Source organism: Vidua macroura, chromosome 9, assembly GCF_024509145.1.
Source record: "Vidua macroura isolate BioBank_ID:100142 chromosome 9, ASM2450914v1, whole genome shotgun sequence".
Taxonomy (NCBI): Eukaryota; Metazoa; Chordata; class Aves; order Passeriformes; family Viduidae; genus Vidua; species Vidua macroura.
Window position 1 is genome coordinate 26819495 of NC_071579.1, and position 24254 is coordinate 26843748.

The 24254-nt window shown below is 39.4% G+C and overlaps 1 protein-coding gene across 5 annotated transcripts in view; it reads right to left on the reverse strand.

Annotated features, from left to right (window-relative positions):
• Window positions 1–24254, reverse strand: part of TTC39A (tetratricopeptide repeat domain 39A) — a 42967-nt gene that overhangs the window by 2700 nt on the left and 16013 nt on the right. The window contains exons 3-17 of one of the 5 annotated variants that reach the window (XM_053985500.1): window positions 22570–22701; window positions 21824–21900; window positions 21256–21323; window positions 18880–18944; window positions 17453–17552; window positions 16490–16555; window positions 10382–10490; window positions 9694–9761; window positions 9505–9564; window positions 8577–8738; window positions 6914–7005; window positions 5839–5959; window positions 3199–3310; window positions 1255–1369; window positions 444–560 (exon numbers count right to left, since the gene is read on the reverse strand). In XM_053985500.1, coding sequence (XP_053841475.1) covers window positions 444–560; window positions 1255–1369; window positions 3199–3310; window positions 5839–5959; window positions 6914–7005; window positions 8577–8738; window positions 9505–9564; window positions 9694–9761; window positions 10382–10490; window positions 16490–16555; window positions 17453–17552; window positions 18880–18944; window positions 21256–21323; window positions 21824–21900; window positions 22570–22701 — 1464 coding nt within the window. Of the gene's footprint in view, window positions 1–443; window positions 561–1254; window positions 1370–3198; window positions 3311–5027; window positions 5363–5434; window positions 5457–5485; window positions 5536–5838; window positions 5960–6125; window positions 6209–6913; window positions 7006–8576; window positions 8739–9504; window positions 9565–9693; window positions 9762–10381; window positions 10491–16489; window positions 16556–17452; window positions 17553–18879; window positions 18945–21255; window positions 21324–21823; window positions 21901–22569; window positions 22702–24254 lie in introns of those variants that run through there. The other 4 variants (XM_053985502.1, XM_053985503.1, XM_053985504.1 and 1 more) reach the window with 4 other exon arrangements.

Sequence of the window (24254 nt, forward strand, 5' to 3'; positions counted from 1 at the left end):
CAAAACAGTAAAAGCAGGTGTTTTAGTTGCCTTGATGCAGATGATACAATACAAAGATACCAAGACACAGGCAGTGCTGGCCATCAGTTTAAGTAATGCTATTTTAGCCATAACACAGAGCTTTGATTAAATTTAATACATCCTTTATATGAATAAGCAAATAGATTACAAAGATTATTACATTTGTTACACATGGATTATTTCTTATGGAAGCCTTTGACAGTCCTATTGAGATACTTAATTTTTTTGCTCTTTTTTCAAGTCCAAGACTTAACAAATGCAACACCTACCACTGGAAAGGTCCAAACCAAAATTAAGGCATGCATGCTCCCATTGGAAAAATGAAATGAGTTTCCATTATATTAATGAAATTATTCTGCTCCCTGCTAACCAGTAAAACACCAAACTGATCCATCAGACACGAACACAGCCTTTTCACTTACTTTGCTTTTTCCAGAAGTTTTATTGCTTCTTCTCTTCTATCCTGGTCCAGATACAGTATTGCCAGCTCCAGCAAGGCATTTGGAATTAGATAATGGTCATATTTTATCTTCTTCTCACTGCATTGGAAAAGAAATAGCCTAGAGACCTTGAAATGATATATTGTTTCCCTCATTTAACAGCTCCAAACACAAGTAAATAGGAGATTAGCTAAGATCAGAAGGAGCAATCAATCTCTATTACAACACTTGTCATGTTCTCTATCCAAAGCTCCCTTCTGGGTTATTATATGTGTGTTTTGCATAAGCATCCTACACGGTATGTATAATCTCAGGATCAGAAAATAATGCCTTTATTATCAAGGAAATGTTAGAAAAGATGACAATATCATGAGCTCTATCCATGTGAGCTGACAAAAAGAGGTGCCATTCACCACATGATGTGCAGAAGGTCCCAGTGTAATCATGCTCCCACCTGTCTCTGCAGAGTGCATTTGTATTTTTGGGTACAGCTTCTTCATGACTGGGAAGAGGAAGGGGCAATAAAGGCCAAGTGTTATCTGAAAAATTGTGTGCACCTATAGTCCTCCAAAAAGGAGAAAATACTTCAAAAATTATTTAAAAATAAAATAAAAACTGAAGATTTTATATTCTTCAACACATGGCTAATAACAGTGGAAATTAAAATTGAAATACCTTGAAGCAAACAAACACTAAAGATACTGCAATCCTCTCCCTTCTAGTCATATCATGGTTGCATCTCCTCTTACTTGAAACTCAAGAGCTCTCCTACATGCCAGGTATGAAAACTTACTTTAAATAGATGTAATTAAAGTGGTCTTCTGCTTCTGAGATCTTGCCCAAATGCTTGAAGCATAATCCCTTTAACAGCTTGATCACGCACCGGTCATCTGCCAGTAGTTCTGTAGCTGCAGGAGGAAGTAAATGGCACATTTTAGAAAACTCTACAACAGAGAAGACTTTCCTGCCTGTAGGGAAACTTTTTGAAGGTAAGTATGAGTACAGTCTATCTACTGAAACACAGGAAAAAACCAGTTGGTGAATTTAACTTTCTGCAGAGACAAACACACATCAACCTTTTCATAAATTGATTGAACTTTGTCCAAAAATTGGTGGGCTGTTCTTTCCCTCCCTACTCCCACTGAAGAGCTATTCCACAGGCTTACTGCTCTGACACCTAAGAACTAATTTAAGGTGTCCATTTTGTAAATACTGAAGTCCAACTTACAATCTCTCAACCCTTTGCCTTTATTGCCCTGTGCAGCTCTTTTGCTTCCTGACTTGACACGGCCTATTCATGGGCAAGAATTTTGTCAATTCTCCACCTTCATTTGGCTAAATAAAAATAGGTGAAACTTTGCTACCTGTACATCACATCTTACCATACTTTCTTTGGAGTTTATACTTCTGAGAGCCCAGAGTCATACCAGCTTAACCTAGTTCAAAATCCTTACTATCAACACTCTTTCTCCATCAAAAAAATTCTGCATAATACATAACAAAGAAAACTGCTGGGTTTTTCATAGCCAATACATATAGGCAGCTTACACTTAAATGTTTACAGGCAAAATATTCAGCTTGGTTGCTCATTTCCAATTCATTAAATATGCCTGAAAAGAGCAAGTCAGTATTTTGAACAGGCAACACTTTAAATTGTTGGCATGTTTAAAATATATCCCATTTTTCAATTATATGGCCTCATGGTGTTTTACAAACATGAATCTGATACAAATCCCTGCAAAATGCAGCCTTAGCCACAATTTGCCAACTAAGAAAAAAAGGGAACATGGAAATACTTCACTTATTTAAAATGATGAAACAAAATCAGTGACAAAGAAAGTGAATAGGTCAAAGGCCTTTCTCTAAGATGTCACTGAAAATATTTTCCCATTCTCTTTTTCAATTGATTAAAAATAGATAGCTTTAGCCAGTCTTTCAGCAACCCTTTCAAATCTTGTGTAACTCACTGCACAGAAGTCCAAGGCCCTAGAAAAGACTGCAATGCAGTGTTTTAGCCTATATTCCTTTGTCAACAGGGGCTTGATCCTTTCGCAGGAAGGTTGTATATAATAGTAGTAGGATCAAATATTGGTCAAGGAAAAGCTGACAAATGCTGTGCAGACTGCTTGCACTCCCACAGGAACTGGGAAAGACTGACAAGAAATAAACACCAATTCAATTTTCTCATGGATAGCTAATTAAGAGACTGACAGAAAATGTTGTAGCAGGGGCTGTTTCAGGTCAATCCCATATTGTGCTCATTGACAGAAAGGCCATCCCTGGTGTCCTGGATTTCTGCAGCACACTGGTGACACCAGAACATTCAACCCAAAGGTCACATAAAAACTGACAGCACTTTTAAAACAAAAAACCAACTCCTTTCCTATTTATCCTTCAAAATTGAGGATAGCAAAATTTGAGGGTAACAAAGCTTCAGGATCCAAGTAATGAAGTCAGTGAATATGCTGATGTTGATCTAACAAAATAAACAGACCTTTATCACATGTCATAAACCATTCCTAACGCACACTTGTGGATGGAAAAATCTCTTACTATTACTGTAAATAGTTGCTACGTCAAAAATAAAAAATATTCCTATTTGCACAAATAAATGGTTTCATTATCTGTGTTCCTCCTGTGACCCAATTAACTTTACTAATGAGTGTGTCTCTATTCACAGATAATATCTCTAGCTATTGCAGTGTACAGTAACTGCTTAAACCCTATCACTGGTTACCTGAACTTCTTGCCAATGCTTCTTCTGCTTCATTTAAAGTCTCTAACATGCCTTCTGTTAAGTTGGGACATTTTCCAATTACAGCATAGCCATTCCAGATATACATCATTTCCTGGGGTCAGGGAGAAATGACAGCACCATTAATTACAGCACTGGATAAATGTAGTTGTCAAATATTTCAGTTTATCTCTGCATGATGGAAAAGTAACAGGTTCCTTAAATAAAGTCAGTTTGTCAAAATGTATTTTCATTGCAACTGAAAACTTGTTACACTGTTTTTCAGAACAAATTAGCCCTGGAAGACACCTCAAGAGCCACTTACAGCTAACAATGCAAAGGAAATTGCTTGAACAGAATGCAAACACATTGTCATTTACAGAAGAAGGCAAGTACCAACAAAACAGACTTAAAACAAAACAGACTTCATGGCACATGGCTAATTGCCCCTTCATTAAGGTTTCCTCTTTTTTTCAGTTCTATCCTAGCAAAGGCAGTAATACCCATAAATAACTGCAGTGCACTGCTTCCACAGAAAAATTATGAAATCTCAGGACAGCAGAACAAACCAAAAAGAAAACCAAACCCTCTAACCTTTAAGCCAAGTTTCAAACAAACAGACAGAATTTTAAATCTGAACTGTAAACTTCTTACATTCCTCAGGTTTGTTTGATGTTCCCAAAGAAAGCAACTTCCTTATTATTCAACTGTCTTTAGAGTAAGTTTTATTAAAAACTATTGGCTGAATTCCTATTTGCTATTGGGATTCTTAGAATATATCACCAAATGTGCCCATTGCTACTTACTACCAATCACAAAGTGAAAGATGAAAATATTATAAAGACTTACAACTGGCCTTCATCACATTATTTAATCATAAAATCACAGAACATCCTGGCATGGAAGGAACCCACCAGGATTGCTGAGTCCAGCCCAACAGCAACCCAAGAACACCACCCTGTGCCTGAGAGTGTTGTCCAAAAACTTCTTGAGCCCTACCAGGCTGGTGCTGTGACCATTCCCTGGGGAGCCTGTTTAGTGCCCAACCACCCTCTGGGGTGGTTGAACCTTTACCTAATATCCAACCTAAACCTTCCCTGACACAGCTTCAAGTCATTCCTTCAGGCCCTGTCACTGATCACCAGAGAGAAGAGATCAGTGTGTGATGAAGTCTATTTATTTATTTGACCTTATCTGTGCGTGCTAATTTAAAGCATTTGGATACAATTTCTATATAGAAGAACTGAATTGTGGAACTGTGGCACAAAAAGCTGTCAGGCTAGAATAGCTGAAACAGCATGTTAACCCCAGTCACTGTTGCTTTCACCATCTGGTCTCTGTTGATTGGAAAACCTGTGCTGAGCTTACTGGACCTAGTGCAGAATCATTAACATGCTTTTCAAACAGAAGTATTCAAGCCAAATTTATTCAAGCTATATCTCTGAGCTAAGACTTGATTGAGGACCCACTCTTTCCAGCAAGTCTCCTGATAATGAAAAGAAAAGTCCTGGAGATGAGATTCTGTCCCCAGTTCCACATCCATAAAGTGCTTTTATCTGTTCAGCTGCGGCATCTGCTGCCTCGGAAATGCAACTGCACAGCAGCCAAGGATGGGTGCCCAGCCAGAGAGCTCCTGGTACAGAAACCTGCTCTGCCAAAATCCCAGCAGGACAGCCCAGCCAAATCCCAGGTGTGTACACTCCTCCCTCTCTGAAACCTGAAAGGCACATCAAAGTAACCTAATTATTTCTCTCACTTCAGTCTTACTAGTGGAACGTGGCCCCTGGTGAATACCCATGCTCTGCTGTAACAACTATTTCAGTGTCACATACCCCTGGTATGCTGGGGAGTGGTCTCCAAGAGGCTCTCCCTGTTCTGGCATTTTCTTAAAAGAGTATTTACTAATTATCCATCTCTTTCTTAAAAATACAACAGCTGAAAGCGCTGCAAGTGTTAACACCACTGCACTTGGGAAATCCCTGGACTCAAAACCCTTTTGTGTTCTTTTTCACATGTTCTTTGCAGACAGATTTTTATAAGTGCAATGGGTGTCTCATGCAACTGGCCACAGAGAACAGGCCAGAATTACAGGGAACAAAAAAATTAAACAAAAACCCCAGGAGTTGCAGTGGTTTTCTGGGGTGACCAAAGGAGTCAGTTGTTTCATCCCAGCACCCATGAACTGCTCTGGAGAGCACCAAACTGCAAACACTCAAGGGCACATTAAACAGCTCCTTACATGCAGGCCCCAAATCTTCCATTGTTTCCTTGACACCACCCCTCCTTGTACCTTATAGTGCTCTGTTAGCAAGTGACACGACAGAAGAGACCCAGGGCAAAGTTCCTCCAAAGGGAACCAAAAGAAAGCTGTTGGGAGCACGCTACTCTATAGCTGGAATAATGAGTTACACATGCAACACATTTACGTGTCACAAACAGCTGGCTGAGTTCCCTGTGGCTGGTGCATGCCCCAGTTTTACAGCATTCCTTGCATTCATCTGGCTTTGCTTTGGGAACATTCCAGTCTCCTGCAGAGGTTTTACCTTAGAAACACGGAAAGATACTATTCCAATTATCTCGGGTTTATTTCTCTAAATTACAAAAATGTTGGAAAGGGGGTGTGTGTGGATATTTCTAACTTACCAAAGGTGGCACAGGCAAAGGAACGGGGTTTGAAGAGAGATACCGTCGTGCTTTCCGAATTGCAAACTTTTCTGTGGGCAGAGATTTCCCTGCAATTTTCAGTTTCAGGCTGGGAACAATCCTGAAAGTTTAAAGGAAAACATAAAGAATTTTTCCCCTGTGAACCTCTGAGATGAAGACGTTCAAACTTAAAAACAACAAAAAAAAATCAAACCAAGGAGAACTTTAAAAAGCTGTTACACACTGGGCTATTGCTACCTCGGGGAAGCTGAGCAATACATACTCACAAAAGCTGTCTTTATGCAGAGCACGTTTATCTCTAGGCTTCCTCTTTAATCAAGCAGGAGGAGAGGGACTCTTCCCCACTGAAAGATTAAATTAGATGATGCACCTGACTTATAAAGGGCTCATCTCTCTTCACAGACTAAGAAAGAGGCAAACTAGCTTTTGTCTCCCCACTCTCCCAAAGACTAAAACTATTCACTTCATAATGTAGTCCAAATTCAGTGAAATCTGTTTATAATGATTACAAAAGACAGAGAAAACTTGAAAAGAGCAATGTAATCACGTTTAAAATAATTAGATTTTATATAAAAATTGTAAACCCTAAAGTAACCAAATTTTCTTTGCCCCAGCAAGCCTTTTTTGAGCTTAAACATTTCATTAACACAGTGAGGTTATCTCACTGTGTTTATAATGCATAGTTTTACTTGCACATTTAATTATGTCTTACTTCTCTGAGACTCAGAACTCAATAATCAAGTTGTGCTGATGCTCCCACTAAGGAAGAACACATCTTGCAGCATAATCCATTGAAGGCTTTCACATCCTACATTCCATTTTGATTAAAGGAAGCAACTGAAAAGGAATGTATTTCATGGAACAGCAGCAGCCACTGTATGGCCAGGAGAAATCTGCTGTCTGAACTTAGGGTCCACTTTAGTCTAAGGGATGTTTAACTCTGCAATTTCTTACCAATCCAATGCTATTTGCATGATAATTTTGCCTCTGTTTCCCCAACACTGTGACATGAAAAGATAATAAATTGTTGTAACTGTGAGTTTGCAAATTTTACCTAAATAATTCAACTTCACTGTCTCCAAAAGGACTGCAGTCATCTGGTCCAAACATGCTGAGATAAGCAGCTTTCATGTAAATGTAAGTAGCCTGCAAATGCAATGAAGAGTATCTATACAGAAAAATGAATTTACAGCATCATCTTTATTCATATAAAGCACAAAACAGCAACATAAAGGGAAGAAGTTGCTGCTTTTGCTTACAGTCTTACAAAAAGTTAACTCAAGTATTCTAGAAAGTGAGTATAGAATATTGTTTTTAAATCATATATGTGTTTGCTTAGTATGAATTAGCCAAATTCCAAGAACAAATCTCATGCTTGAGTAGAGTAAGTTTTTAATACCATTAGAAACACATGCTAGAAAACCTAAGATAAGGTCATGCTCAGAGAAAAAAACAAATAATATACAGTCTCTGTCCCTTCACAACTTGGCAACATATCCCAAATAGTAGGTTCTAGAAAACAGTCACTGCCTGGAGTTCAGGAGAGCAGACTTTGGCCTCTTCAGGGATCTGTGTGGTAGAGTACCATGAGATAAGCCCTGGAGGGAAGAGGGGCCCATGAAATCTGGTTAATATTCAAGCATCACCTCCCCCAAGCCCAGGAGCAATGCATCCCAAAAAAAGGGGAAGTCATGCAAAAACTCCTGGAGGCCCATGTGAGTGAAAAAGAATCTCCTGGACAAACTCAAGACAAAAAGGAAACCTACAGAGGGTGAAGGGAAGGACAGGTAGCCTGAGAGGAATTGTTTGAACAGCCAGGGATCAGGTTAGGAAAATTTAAGCCCTGATGTCTGGCCAGGGAAGGAAAGAGCAACAAGGAAAGACTCTATAGGTATATTGGTGATACAAGGACGACTAGAGAAAATGTGAGCCCTCTCTGGAAGAAAGCAGGAGACAAGGTTACCCAGGATCTGGAGAAGGCTGAGGAACTCTGACTTTTTTCCCTCAGTCCTCACTATCAAGTGCCCCAGCCTCCTTGCCCAAGTCACAGAAAGCAAAAGCAGAGAATGTGAGATGAACTGCCCAGGGCAGAAGTTTGAGTTCAAGACCATCTAATGAACCTGAAGGGGCACAAGCTCATGGATCTCAAGGGAAATGGTGAATGACATTGCTAAGCCCTGCTCAGCATGCCTGTGAAGTCAAGCCAGCTCAGGAAAATTCCCAGTAACTGCAATCGGGGAAACATAACCCCCATTTTTAAAAAAGCAAAAAAAGAGAAGAGAAAGGGAGGAAAGCTACCAGGGCTCTGGATTGAAGAGCTCCTCCCTTCCAGATGCACAGGGATAGGCACCACATCTAGCTGTATTTTTCACCCTGGAGGCGCCTTCATTGCTAACCTCACTCACCAGCAGAAGCCCTTTTATCCATAGCATAATGAAAGAAATGGCAACTTGCACCATTAATTGCAACATCTGATGACAGTCACTGCACAGCATCTTTAATAAGTTGCTCTTCATCTACCAGTTGGGCCCAAAAGATTTCTGCTTGCCCATCTGTTCAGATTTGGATGTTTGCAATTCACATCATTCTGTAGCAGTCACAGCAGGCCAGGTTTGCCTTACAGTCTGCACCTTCAAAGCTACAAAAAATCAGCTCAATTTGTTTGAAAGTTAATAGATATTACGAGGCCTCCTGCCCTCCTGTTCTGCTGAAGTTACCTTTGACCAAGTGTTCTCCTTGCTCAGCAGGTCTGCGTAGAAAAAAGCCATCTTCCACTGGCGCTTGTAGGTGAAGCACCACATCAGCTCCCAGTAGCACATGTGATGAAACTGCTTCCAGTACTGCTGAGCTTCACAGCATTCCTCATACCTATGGACTGCCTGCACACAGAGATTTCCAAACACTGCCTTAGTCAGGTGTAAATGCACAGAGGAGCTGTAACACACACTGGGGCTACAGGATCTGCCTGCAGGCTCCTGCAGCTTCCAAATTATTGCCAGCCCAGTGTTTCCCCAAATCACATCTGTTTGCTTCACCCAAGAGATTCTTGGCTACACAGTCATCCTGGTGTTAGTAAGTTTACTCTGCCACAGAGTAAACTTTAAGTTATTCCTTTAAGTTATTTTTCTAAGCATACTCAAAATGAATGTTTGTGTCTTGGGAAATTAGGAAACTGAAGGCAGAGGACAGATGCTCAGCTGACATTTATTGCTGCACTTCCATGGATTTCAAGGGAGCTACTGCCCTGCACACCAGCTGACTCTGTCTCAGAGTATTTTGGACATGCATTCTTCATCTTAATAATTTTTTTCAAGTCTTTTATGACTATGTTCACACTGAAGGCAAAAGATTACCACTGGGTCTCATTAAAGATACAATCTGCTGCAGGATGGGAAAGACAATGATAAAACTGTGTCATTAATCCTGGTGGACTACATTATCACCAGAAATTGAGAGGGGTAGCAAAATGAGGTAGAGAAACAAAGCAAAATGATGTACAAAATTCCTGTTTGTAATTCAATAAACTACAAATTACATATAGGCCAAAGCCAGAGGAAGCATCAGCCAAAAAGGAAATAACATTCCTGGAGGAATTTTTCCAAAAGTTTTGAAATTTACTTTCTTAAGAGCAAAATGATTACTTACCGCATCAATATTACCCTTTAGTGTTTCTATCCTGCCTGCAAAAAACAGGAATATGGCTCCCTGTAATAAATAATAATAAAAACACAAGTATTCTATAACAGTTTTCAATCTGGCCATACAGTCTAGATCTTTCAATTTTGGCACAAAAACATTAAATGATCACACCAAATAAATTATGGTTCATTTTACCTTTGGATAGCGTGCCAAGTAAGGCTTAAGTAGTTTTTCTGCCTCCTCAACATTTCCTTTTCCTGTCCCTAGAATGTGTAAAAATGCAAGTGATAAAAATAGTTAGAAAACAAAGCAAAAAAAAAAAAAGAGAACAGGAATGCAAGGTACTGATTTTCTATGCTCAATTGGCCAACATATTAGTTCCTCTCTCCACTAAGTAAGGCATAAATACAGGTTGGTGCTGCACTAAGGCAGCAACAGGAAGCCCTGAAAACATTGTGCTTCCTGACTTGAAAACTCAGGCACAAACACATTTTGTAGAACGATTTAGCAGGAGATAATACAGAAATACACATTAGCAGGAAGCTGTCACCTCCCAAAGAAAATCCAATGTCAACAAAGCAATTATCACTTACAGTCATTATTTTAACCTCCCCAACAATGCACCCGGCTAAAACAGATTTTAGTTCTCACAACTCTCTTGGCCATCCCCAGTATCTCCCTTCTCACCTGTTAAAAAAAACTCCATTTTGAAAATGAAAACATGCTCTTCAGTTATGATCATTACTGTAAAATGGCCCACAAATGACCTACATTTAATCTGCTTACAAACAAACAATTCACCAACAAATAGGTGAATCATCTTTTTCCCCTTTGTGTCCCACAAGAACTAATCAAATCCAAGAGTTATTATAAACAATCTTACCTAACACAAAGGTCATGAAAGTATGATAGCAAAGCAACAGCATGGTACACAGCACAGACCTAAAGCTGTATGATGATGCTCCCTCTTGAAGCTGCAGCAGACCATGTTCCTGTGCAAACACAGGGAGGGGGACAAGGTGTTGGGAAAGAGCCAGGGCTGTGCTTTGCTGGCTTAACTTCTGCAGGGTCAGCTACAGATTGCTCACTCACCAAATTCCCTAAAAAGCACTGAAAAATTCCTCAAAAGGCACTAATTCCTGACACAGCAACTAAAGATAAAAATACGCCTATTCATTTATCTAATAGTTTTTCATGGTGTTACTGCTTAGCCTGGGAAACACCTGGTGACAGAGCAGCAACTTGGGATGTATTACATGATTAACATAAGAAAACGAGAGACAACTTATCACTGTGATCCAAGCGCTGCTAAACAGCATTCCAGAAACAAAAGTTTTGAAAACAAAAAAAACAAACAAACCCCACACCATTGTATAGTGTATTCTTGTTTGCTGTGGTTCACTGCACAGAAGAGTTAAAGGTATCAAGAAAATAAAATCTGCAACAAGCAGAGCAAAATATGTCAGGGTGAAAAGGCATTTTAAAGTATGCCAAGAACAAAAGGAGCTTTGCAATGATGTTGGCCCACTACTACCAGTGGAAAAATATGATGAAAAGAAGAGTATTTCTGTTCCCTTTGGGAAGAACTAAAGCAATCAAGTATAACACTGTGTTCATAGTCAATGACAGCATGATGGATAACCAACTTTAGGGATTCAAGTTCCTGAGGCAAGAGTGTTCATCAGCCCATTCTAGGACTAGTTCCAGGATATCAACAGCAAGAATATAAATATGCAAATATATCAAACAAGAGACCTGCCTACTTTTAAATATGCACAGTAAGACATCCACTGTGTGCTGGGACAAAATCTGTTTAAAAGTTACTCCATCACTGCCCTGGAAGGTCAATGGAACTCAATGTGTGTGACTACAAGGACACCTTTTCAAACCAGCTGCACTATAAATAGGAACCCTAAGGAATGTCTATCAGAGGCATCAGGAAGGGCATCAGGGAGAGCCCTCAGAGCACGATCCCAGCACAGATTTACATCTTTTGTGTGTCCTTGTTGACTGAGGGGTGCTACAGCACCACGCCTTTATTGCTGATTGTGTAAACACTGAAGCCTATAATCATATTCTCATTTTCCTCAGACATCTATTTTTGCACTTAACTAGTGCAGTTAATTGTTTTCACATAAATATAGGGGAGGTTGTGCTTTTGCTTCTCTGTGTTTTTATTTTGAAAACTCCATGTATTATATTAATTACTGCTACACAGAAAAAAATTATTCATATTTGCAGATCAATTATTATAATATCTAGTAGTTCTAAAATAATGAAAATACTGACTTGAATGTCACTACAGAAGAAATTAAAAGATAGTAAAATCTTTACAAAAAATCAGTGACTTAATGGAAATCAAGTACTTAGCAAAATCAAACCAGCTTCATTTTTTGCTGAGAGGAAAAGTTTGATGGATACAAATAAGTAACAAAATATTATATATTGAGCTTCTTCAAACTGCCCAGATGACACCCACAAATATTTGTATTTTTAAAAAGTAGCACTTCAAGGTAGAAGTAAAACAAAACATTCTGTGGAATGAATTTTGGCAAAAAAATTTTCCAAAGTACATTTCCAAAGTACAATTTTTTGCAATGAAAAATCTTCAGGCTTGACATTTCACTGAGCCTTTACTCACACTAGGCCTTACAGTATCTTCCATATTATATATATATATATATATATAAAAAAATATATATAATGAATGTGAATAGCACTAAGAATTATTCAAACAGACTTTGTTTGTCATATAAAATAATGTAACCTTTGTCAAGTTGATCTCAATTATGTTTTAGTCTCAAAAGCATATTTGAGTGCAGCCAAACACAAAAGTTATAATCTGTATGGACAAGGAATGAATCCACACCCATCTTACACAGGACTACATCCTGGATAGCAGTAACTGGATTAAGAATATTGCCCATTCATCAGAAAAGGGCTGCAAATCTGACGCCCTTAATTCTAAATTCTTGAACTGAGTAGTTATACAGGCATGAGAAGCTCACTGAGCAAGTTAGTTCACTCTGTGGAATGTCCATAAGCCTATCTAGTCCAGCAGAGGTATAAAAGGCTGTTTACTTTTCACTCTGCCACCTGAATATCCCAAACTTTCTGTATTAATGTAATAACAATTAGTAGAAGGCACAGCCTAAATAAAAGAAATCTAGACGTAGTTGTTATCAGTATTTTAATACCTGCTTGTAGAATACACTGCAGCAAAGCTGCTTCTCCTCAAAAAAACCTCTTGCAAACTGCTTCTCTTACAATGGGATGCCCAGAAAATAGGAATATGAAGGGTGTCACTGGGAATCATGTTCTACATCCCACACTCCCTAGCTGGCCTCCCGAGGCTCCCTCTGAGCCTGGCTGAGGCAGAGGTGCTCCCCTAAGGAAGAGTTTGGCACAGCAGCCTGGATCAGGCACATGAATCACCTTTTCTAGCACCACCCTTTCTCCACAGGGAGCCTACAGGGATTAGCCAACAATCCCCATCAGCCAAGGGAGTGCCAGGAGCTGGGCAATGTATGGCTCTCCAGGATCAGACTGAGGATCTGGGAACCAAATCACAAGCAGCTACTTGAGCCTGAGGAATAACTCTGCAAACACACTGCACTCACTTAGGGACTGGCCCAGTGAGTACATTACATTTAATTGTCAGAACACACCTTCTAACCATAAATGACCCAAAACTATCTCCCACACCTATGTCACAACTGATAGAAGCAATCCCAGAACACCAGGAATGAGCCTCCAAAGTCCATTACAGGGCATTTGGTGACAATATAAAACAGATGTCAAGGCAGTAAGTGTTCATAATTTTTCCAGAGAGACATTTTTGTAATTTTCCTAATTAACATTAACACATTTCAGTTTTATTTTCACACAAAACATAAACTACTCTGAAGGATATAAGATAGAACACAGAGCAGACATGATCCAGTGTGGTAACTCTCAGCATTCTGTGCAAGTTCCTCATGACATCCCACAATCTAAATCCCAAGACTGTCACTACATTATATTATATCAGTATCTTATTGATTCAATTCTTGTCCCAAGACATCCAATGGTTGATTCAGGACTCCCCACGTGAGCACTGGGGATTCCCACAGCAACTGTAGGATGAACAAGGACAATGCTCAAAATTATTATCAGACAACATTGAGACTGGTTCATAATTATTTCAGCTGTTACTGACTAAAACCCATCGACTTTCCAGAAGCAAAAGTTCTTGGATGTTAGTTTTAAAACATTATTTTAATTAGGGATCTTGGCAATGAAAGCAAAGCAGGGTCATTTTTCATATCCATGGCCTGACACATTGCTTCTGGTTTAGCAAGGAGGATGGATATTACTAACAGCTTTGCAAAGAACTGACTAATTAAACTGATAGGGCATTTGAATGTATCTCATTAAATAATATTCAATTTAAGCTTCATTTAAAATTTGAAGAGACCAAAATGCAATTCAAAATAGATGCTTAGTGAGAAACTGGAATTCAATTTATTAGAAATTGACACATCAAGAGTATTCTTCAGCTTTGGGTAAAATGTCCTCCCACATTAAAAAAAAAAAAAAAAGAAAAAAAAAAAAAAAAAAAAAAAAGAAAAAGAAAAAAAGTATCATTTGAAAGAAATTGGTTCTATCTGACAGGTTTCCTGCCTTCTCATGAAATCACGCTGTCATCTGACCCCTGACAAATTGCACTTAACATATGGTAGGCTCACGTCAAACTGTTCTACAGTTTAGCAGCACAGCATTTGTAATCACCTATAAAATAAGCACAAGAGTAAATATTAGCCTGAGACCTGGCAGAGGAGGCGGTGGGGAGGGTTCAGGCTTGCAGGGAGACAGTGCAAGGAGTCTCCTGCTCTCGCGTCACAGGTTAGTCAGGGCTGAACACCCAAGTGCAGATGGGACACACACTCCACCTACTGCCCAGTGCGGCTGCTGAGCTCCCCAGCACAGCCTCTGCCCACGAGGCTCTTCTCTCAAAAATGGGCAAAACTGCACTCAACTTCACTGCCCAAATGTGGGGCCTGTGCTACTAAACACAAATAAGCCCATGATTTGAGTAATGATGCAGGGGAAAGGAGCTTGAACAGCGCACAGCTGGCACATCTTGGACTGGAAGGGAACAAACATGGCCTCAGGCTACTTTTTATATTTTCTTGATCTTATCCCACCTACTATTTTGAGACTCCAGACTGCTGTTAAGTTGATCATGATGTCCACAGAGCCTGCAAACAGCTTAGGAAGTGCTGGAGCTTTGGGCATGTCCTCATTTGCTGTTCCCCATGACATGACTCAGAGATAAACGAGAGTCCCCAGGGGCAAACACGCTGGCTTTGAGGCAGGTTGGTATCGTGGAGGGTCACACAATGCAAATTTATATCCAGTTTTAATAAACATGTGACCCACACCAAAATCAAGCTGTCCTGCAGTGCACTACAGCTCTCCCAGGTAATCTGTAAACAGCTCAAGGCACTAATCATGACTGCTGCACAATCTGATTCTCAGAGGAAGCATTCAAAGGAAAAGGCTGCAGCATCAAACACAGGTGTATGAAAAACTCCTGGACAAGTGCAGCACAGATGAACAAACTTTCCTCTCCTCCTCTGTCACTGCTTCTTTCACCCTCTAGACTCCTGTATATTGTCTGGTTGGAAACTTTGGAAAACCATCACTGGAAAGGACTGCACGTGCAATTACAATTTTGCTTTTGGCTTCAGGCACCTGATTCACAAATGTTAAATGCAGACTTTTTTAGGGTGTTAAAATAAATTTTTCAACAAATAAATTCATTGTTGATCAATGAACTTCGATCAGCATGTTTAAAATGCTCCTTTGTATGGAGGGCAAACAACAGGGTTTTGCTCAAATTTATGGTAATCTAGGTCATGCTTCAGTGAGTTATTAAGAAACTGTATTAGGAGCTGACTCATCAACACAAATATCAGCCCACTCACAGCCATGCAAGAAATCCCAGGGCCAAATAAAAACTCAGTTGGAGGGACAATTTCCATCTGCAGGAGTAAGATGAGCATTCACCAAAGTATTCTCAGAACTCTGCTGGTATGTGAATTGCCTTTACATTGCCTTTACATTGCTTTAAATGCTCTGTTGTTGAAACTGACAGGTAGAACTATTTGATTTTTGCCTTTACTTCTGTGAAAGAGCTTCTGGTCTGCACCTGGAAATTTCTAAATTGTAATTCACACTCTGTTCCTTGCTTTTAAATAAGACATTTTATTTTCAGATATAAGATCCTTCCTGTAAACCAATAAAATTGTGATGACAGTCATTCACCTGCCATGTAAGGCTTCAGCTCTGATAAAAAAGACACTTTTCTCCTTAAAACTTGTTTTGTAAATAGAACGTATTATAAAAGAGTGAGTTTTCTGGTGCTCCATTACTGAACTTCCTTCCTTAAACATCTTGCTCAAACAACATAGGTCAGACTGGTTACTCTACAGGCAAAAAAGCACTTACTCCCTTAAGCAGGAGACTTTAGGTGCCACACTCAAATTTCCAGTTGCTATTAAAGCAGAAATAAAATAGATTTTTGTTTTCCCCTGTCATGCAAGAACCTGTCAGGAACATTCAGACCCCATAATGACAGTAACCACCAAGGAAGCTATATAAATATATTAAAGGAATAAACTTCTGGCCACAGATTTCTGAGCACAAGCCTACATCAAAAGACCAGTAACTAAAAACCTAAATATGTTGACACCCCTGTATTAGCCATTGCATTTACCATGTTTTACAACTGTTTCAACACTGAAGAATGGTATGGCAACCTTTGAAGTGCGATAGTTCAGGAAAAAAATAAAGCAAAACTGAGCTGCATGAAAGCATCAGTGCCACAGTGCACATGTGTGATACCAGAGGGTTACAGCTAATGTGAGGGAGAAGAGAGAAACTCCTGCCTCTGTTTTTTAATTTAAGAGTCAGGGGAACGTACCAATAATATTTAGTTCACATTTACCTTATTCCCAGAAAATCCAACAAACTCCAGTAATCTCAGAATCCGTGCAGGAAACATGGACAATGTCTATAGGGAAAAATATAAGATTTATGCAGTAACAGACTTTCTGCCTATCAGCTACCAATGGCCTCCTCCAATTTTTCCAAACACAAGAAATAATTAATAAAATTACTAAAATCATCTCTATATGACATTTTTTCAGGGTAAATGCATACACATGCTGTATTTTACATAAAATTTAAAAAGAAATAGGTTTAATATAGGCACTTTGTGTCTCCAGGATGCCCTACACAGAAATATGTTTACATAGCACATGCTTAGTAACTCCAGTACTCCTTGGATGTTTCAGAAATGCTGGGTTCATATCACAGTCCATATTTGTTCTTTGTGCAGTAAATATGTTATTTGGCATGTACCAGACTCATGCAAAGCAATGCAAGCAAAAGAAAGCTCCAGGCACTTTCTGCAGCCCATCCCCTGAACAACCACATGCACCCTCACCATCTCTGGGTCAGTCCCTCCCCAGGAACCATCCTGCACCATTTGCTCACCTGCTTTTTGTAGAACACAAGCAACAACAGCCAACAGTGGCTGGAGCAGCACCTCAAACTTCATTCATGTACCCCACCCCTTCCAACTGCCCTGCTAACAGCCTAGACCCTGGCAGTTTTCCAAGTGTCAGGTAAAGAGTAAGTGGAATTCAACAGGCAGAGGCAACTGGTGCTTCTGGGCAAGGCTTCTCTGTGCCCTCATGCCATGTTATGGGCAACAATCTCTTTATTTCTGAAGTGTTATTATCTGAGGTTCTCAGACCAGACACTGGGATCCTGCACTGTCAGAGCACACACTTAATTTTATACACATGATCCATATGATGCCAGTAGAACTTCTTAGGAATTCAAGTTAGGGTCATTTTCAGGAAGTAGCAGGACACCAGCTCAGGATGAGAGTGTAGGTACATACCAGGTTAAATGCTCCCACTCCAAGTTTTACACCTCCCTCAAAATGAAGATGGTTCTCTCCTTTGACATAATGTGGGGACTGTATAAGACTGTCCAACTCCCTGGAAATGCACAAGATTCTGTTACAGTGTCAGTAAATAACATGATTAATTATAACTCAGTAGGAAAGTAACCCCTTGACCTTGAACTATAGTTTAAAAAAGGCCAATTTGTCATCTCACTCAAGCAAACAACATTACATTTTGTTGGATTTATCAACAAATAATTTCTATCACATTACTATAAATTAAAAGCTGTGGAATCCTGGAGAGGAATTCCTGTCAAACAGGCACAGTCAATATTCAACCACATATCAGACTGCAAATGTTTCAAGGATGGCTGTTGGGAGCAGCACCAAACTTTGCCACTGCAAATCAAGGTAATGGAACAGTGCACGAGACTTAAATTTAAATGAGCAAATTTAACTTGAGTGTCACTAATCCCTGGACTGACTGCATGTTCAAAAGAATATTTTGTTTTACATAGGAAAAGGCAACTGTAATAAATATTCCAAAATGGGCAGATGCATCAGAAATTACTTTCACTCATTTTTCTAACTTTTATAGGTCTCAGCTTTGTAGTGTCCCTTTATTTCCCATGCAATCCCGCTCAGCTTGAAATCAATTTGCCTCCAAGCTTTCTATAGCCATGTAGTTTTTACATTACTGTTTTAGTTTATTTTGTTAATTATTAGGAGAAGAAAAACATTGGAAAAAATGGAAGTATGTATTTGTGTTCAGGCTGTCACTTTTTTTTGATTGTGTGTTGCCAACAGACTCAGCACTATTCCCTGTAAGTGTAGTCTTCTGGACCTGCATTTAGAGCCACCTTCAACCCACACAAACATGGACACTGTCATCTCTCTCCCTTCCAGTGGACCTCTGGAGAACCTGGACTTGATGCTGTTTTGTGTCTGCTGGACACAAGACATTTTGTGCCCACTCTGAATCAAAATTTATAATTCTAAAATAAATAAAATATGATGCATATTTAGCCTTCACTTTTTACTGTACTTCAGCTACTGGTATTAAATGCTCCAAAAAGCTGCAGCTGGTACTATAAATAAATGCCATTTCATTATGCCTAAAGCCTACAAGACCTGCAAATTCTGCTATGCTGACACAATGAACAGTACATCATTTAGAACAGTTAATTTTTGGACATAATTTCAAGGATATAGTACTTGAAGTAGAATCCAAATCAACCATAATGTTAAAGTCCTTTGTTATGCAAAGGAAGAATCTGTTTGGGCTGAGGAAATCTGTAGATATGAGGTCCATAATAAAGACTCAATAAATACAACAGTAATGAAATTGTGAATTGGATCATTTCACCAGCAGCACTTTTTACTGATAGAGTGCACTTAATGACATCATCCCTCTGACTCACCTGTAGGTTTGGTAACTGTTGCGGACTTTGATGCCTCCTTTTATGAAGCTGACCATATTCTCATCCTGTTGGAATGGAAAAGCATTAGCAATATGAATTTCTAAGGGCTTTTGTCTTCTGAAGATGAATACACACCTGAAACATAACCAGCATGACACAGACAATATAAGCCTCTAAGACATAATACATAGATTTAGGATTTCCCTTCTATATTAAAATACTTTTTTACTCTGTTTAGACACAGGTATTTTGTTTTAATGCCTTCTGTGAACAGTTTAGCCCTTGTCACCTTTGAATTTGTATTAATGAACACAGGGACTCAGCTAATAGATTCACCTAAATTACATGCATTTGTGGCTCTTTCAAAAAATAGCTTTCTCTCATTTGTACTTGAGTGTAGTTAGGATGTATCTGGTGCTGAGCCAGGAAATGTTCAAGTAAATTGCCTGTCCTCGAGAGTCTGCAGAATACAGTTTCATATCCTAAGAGTGAAGCAAGGTCAGTAAAATTATGCAGGATATGCTCTTTCTGGTTTGAATATTCACATATTCACATCCATACTAGGAAGATAACATGTTACATGATAAGCTATAATAAACTGATAAATTACAGCAAAGTATCTGGGGGACCATTATTTAGAGGGTCTTTTGTTTCATAACTTTTTGGAGGCACTTTCTGGACTCACTTATATAGTCTGTCATTCTGGTTTGTTTTGATGTCTGGTGTTACTTTAAGACAGAGAGCCTGCATGTGTTTTAACAGAGGATACCATCACAGAAAACATCATAAGTGGGCATTGTGGAGAAAATAGCATGGTTTAGATGAATTAATTAGATGTACTAACTAAGTACAGCATGTTGGGGGGGGGGGGGGGTGCAGCACACCCAGCCATGTGTAAAGGTTTAGTTATATTTTCCTTTGGAAAGTGGAACAAGGAAGGAAGATGGTTTTGAAATGTTTACACTCAGAATGATACCGACAACAGGGATAGCCAATGTGAGAATTTTTCAGCCCTTGAAAAATGCTGAGATTACATATTATGTGTTTTCAACTAGATTTGGTCATTTTTACTAAGCATCAAAACTAACCCATTTCAGTAGCTGTTGGAACCAAGTGTCTCTGTTTAATTTTTCAAACTAGTTCATGTGTTCATGAAAAATTAAATGTAGAAGAGAACAGGAAGCAAAGAGACCTTTGCAAAAGAGGACAAGAAATTGTTTTTGTACACTTAAATCTCATGTTTCTATAAACATTTCCATAAACAGATAAAAAATAGTGCTTAAAATCAAGAGACACTGCTTTAAAATGCTCCTTTCCTATAGACATAACAGAGAAGTTGTCAAAAGTCTTCCTTCCATAGTTTCAGATCTCACCCAAACTGTCCCAGTGCTAGAGGCTACTCATCCCAAAGGAAAATGGCAATAGGTAGCTACACCTTGGTCATTTCAAAGCCCATCATCAGTACTCTAGAAACTACTAGAAGCTCCCCTGATTATGAGTGTTGCTTTGAAACAATAGTTTCTAGCAGAGGGACTTAGCAGATGGCTGAAAAAGTTACACGGTTCATAAACTGTAAGCAACATAAATCAGAGCCTACCTGGCAACTCCCAAACACTATAAAACCACCACCTGCATTCCATTTCCTATCAGCACCCTTGAGCCAAGAAGCAGCAGCCTTTTTCTGACTGTGGCCTTTATTTATTATCCCCTTGGTAGATGAAGAGGCCCACTTTCATACAGCAAGTACAGCCAAATCAAGAAGAAAAATCAATTATTTCAACTGTGACTAACAATTAAAATTGCATGCTGGAGCCCTAGCAAGTACTGCTAATGTTGCTCCATCAAACAAATTAAGCTTCATTAGGACAGACAGATAAAATCCAAAAAAAGAGAGGGAGAGCTCCCCTTAACAGCATTGTTAAGGAGAAAGCCTAATAGCTATGCAGACCATAATTGCTGTTCAAGAACAAACCTGTGAGAAAGCAGTCTTGGGAAAGCAAACACCAGCCAGACACAAACAAAAGCCTTGCTTGTATTCCAGCACAGCTTCAGTGACCATCTTTTTTTTTTTTTAATCTGATATCCCAACACATCATTTGAAACTTGGTGCTTGCTGCAGTTACATTTCACACATCCAAAAGGGAGTGGGGAAAGGTGTCATAGGGCACTCAGCACTATGTGTCTTGACATAAGTATTTTTTAATAATCATGAGGGAAAACTAAACATTCTAATATCTCATCAGATAGTCCAGAAAAAATCCTGACTTGATCCAGCTGAAAGATCAATTAGATCAAATGATAGTCTTCTACCAGTCCATTTAGGAAAATAAACCTGCATGGTATTTTTTCCCCCAAGAGCCATGCAGGAATCCATACCTGGAGGAACGTGAGTGCTGCTCTCTGAAGTAAACATTCAGCATAACAAATTTCTGCATGGATCTCCTCTAACAACACACAGAGAGAAGAAAACAAATCAATCAGTCAAAAAGTAATTAAAAAACACTTACCCCATTAATGTAGGAATAAGATCACAGAGCTCAAACTTGGAAAAATATTTTCCAAATTTGCTGTAGTGTTTCAGTTCTAGACTACTGATGTAACTCCAAACAGAAATGACATGCAGTTACAGAAACTTTGCAGAAATTTTTCTGGTGTTTTCCATAAATTCCTGGATCTAGAACCTTTACAGACATTTCAATACTTCTTTCTAGATATTTCTTTACCCATCAATTTTTGGGAGTGCTGAGTCAGAAAGCAACAAGACCAGTGATTTTGGATTGGTTACACAGCAATGGCCAAACCACTGACATTTGGTACAGCAAATCCAGATCAGTGATTTTGTCAGTGAATTCACAATTTGCAAGCACATATTGAGTGAACAATTCTACAGGATTCAAACTGCATAAATAAAAAAGGAAAGCATTACTCATGTGAAAGATGTTACCTTCAGTGAAGTGTTCAAGGCTTTGCCTATGCACAAGGTTGTTGATAGAATCAGCTACAGTAGATTTCTTCCTAAATCTGCAAAAAGTCAGTTTGGTCATTCTGAAGGAGCATCAACAACAAAGAACCATATCTTTCAGTCAGCCTCTACAGCCAGCCTTCACACAGTCTCTAACGTGCCTCCAGTGCTCACCAGCCCCCTGTTATCTCACCACACACGCAAACTTCAGCTCAGTGCACAGAGAACTCAGACAATGTGGTCCTCCTGGGATCTGTCTCTTACCTTTTGTGCACAGAAATCTATCTTGACGAAGGAGAGGGATAAGGGAGTGTTTTGATTTGGTTTTGTGTGTATGGGTGAATGTGGGTGCAAAAGTGGGAGCACAGTTGACTCAGACAGACAACTGCAGTACAACTATCACCCAGGGAACATTCTGCAGTGTTTGAACATGGTAAACAACTTCCAGACACTGCAGAACCAGGACTACAGGTAGGACAAATTCTAATTGACAAGAAAAATCAGATATTGTGGTAAACTGAAGTTTTCAAGACTAGACTGCTGAACACCCCCATTTATGTGCTGTGATCCTTCTCTGAGCAGGAGGCTGGACTAGATAACCTCCTGATGCCCTTCCAACCTCAGTTTTCCTGTGATTTCTGTAAGATTACATTTCCTTTTGTATCCAGTAGTCTTTCAAAACTTTCCCAAGATGGAACTATTTACTGTTGGAATTGCTCCAGTCTTACCTTTGACAGGTGGCTTGAGCTTCCTTCATGGTGTTCCCTGCATTCAGTATGTCCTGAGGATCAAACGTCATCATAGCTTGCATCTCCAGTATGGTGGCATAAGTCAGGGCATGATACATGCTGTCTTTAGTTCTGCAAGAAAACAAGAACTTTAGTTCTGCAAAGCACAGCTGGTTTGACTGTATTATTGCTTTTAAAAAGCAGATACAAATCCAGTTCTAGAAATATACCAGCCTCATGGGAACAAGGTCTAAATGAGCTAGAAATCAAACACAAAGCACACAAAATAATCAAGAAACTGTAATAGATTGAGATTTGTACAAGAAATCATGTTTACAGTTCTCCATACTCTGCTCAAATGAATTAATTCTGAGCTGAGGATAGATATTTAAATATAAAGCACAGGAATTAACCACATGGCTCACCATTCAGAAACAATAGACTCATGGTGGGGTTTATTTTGGTGGGGGTTTTTTATTATCTAATGAATGCCAGAACATATGACACAGATCCAGCTGATATTCTTCTAATTTTGGACAGTTACTCAGTACAGGCTCAAGGAGATAAGGAACACAATACTATAACCATGGCCAAAATAGAATCTCCTTGAAACAGATCTTCTCACCAGAAGCATTAGAGTCTGTATCAAAAAGTACAGCTTTTTTCTCCTCTCCCCTTCTGCCAACCCTCCACCTCAATCTGTTCAACTTAGGTATTATTCTGTAGGGTTTCAGAGAGTGCCATGTTGGCAGAAAGCAAAAAACTTTGGCATTAGTGCAAGGAAAACAATTAATTCCTATGTGCAGCCATTGCTGGCATCTTTCCTCTGACAGCAAAGAGGGTTTATATATTGCACACATTTAGAGCATTCACCTGTGTCTGGTGTAATTCTCTGCAAAATATCTTCAGGCACAGAGGTTTAATAAGGATGACTTGAGAAATATGTTGAAGGGCAAGCTCAGATAAATTCCTGACACAGAAACTCTCTGTAGACCTTGCTAATCCATCCCTGACAAATAGCACAACTTAAGACAAATACTGTTAAGGAGCAACAATTGCTATTTCAATTGTTTACACTCTAGAACAGATCAGATAGCTCTGTATGGCAGGGAATATTCAAAAATACTTGCAGTCAAACAAGGATATCCTTTCAAAATCTCCACCCTCAGCACACCTGTTCTCAGTGTGTTTACTTCAGGTGCTTCTTCATTTTCTTTCGAGGAGAAAGTGGTGGGCCAACAACGTGCTCTTGACAAAGATAGGGCTGCATTAAGAGGAGAGTTGCTGCCAGCAGGATGAGAGAGGGGCTCCTTCCCCTCTGCACAACACTGGTGAGGCCCCTCCTGAATGCTGTGCCCAGTTCTGTGCTCCTCAGAGCATGGACACACTCAAGAGCAGGGTGGTGAGGATGATTAAGGGACTGAAACATCTCTCCTATGAGGAAAGGCCAAGAGAGCTGGGACTGTTCTGGCTGGAGAAGAGAAAGCTCAGGGTGTTCCTATAATATACAGAAATACCTGTGGGGAAGAAGCAAAGAGGACAGAGCCAGGCTCTTTTCCCTGGTGCCCAGGATCAGAGGAAATGGGCACAACATGGAACACAGGAGGCTCTGGCTGAACATCAGGAAACACTTTTTTTTTTTTATCATCAGGGTGACCATGTAGTGGCACACATCATCCAGAAAA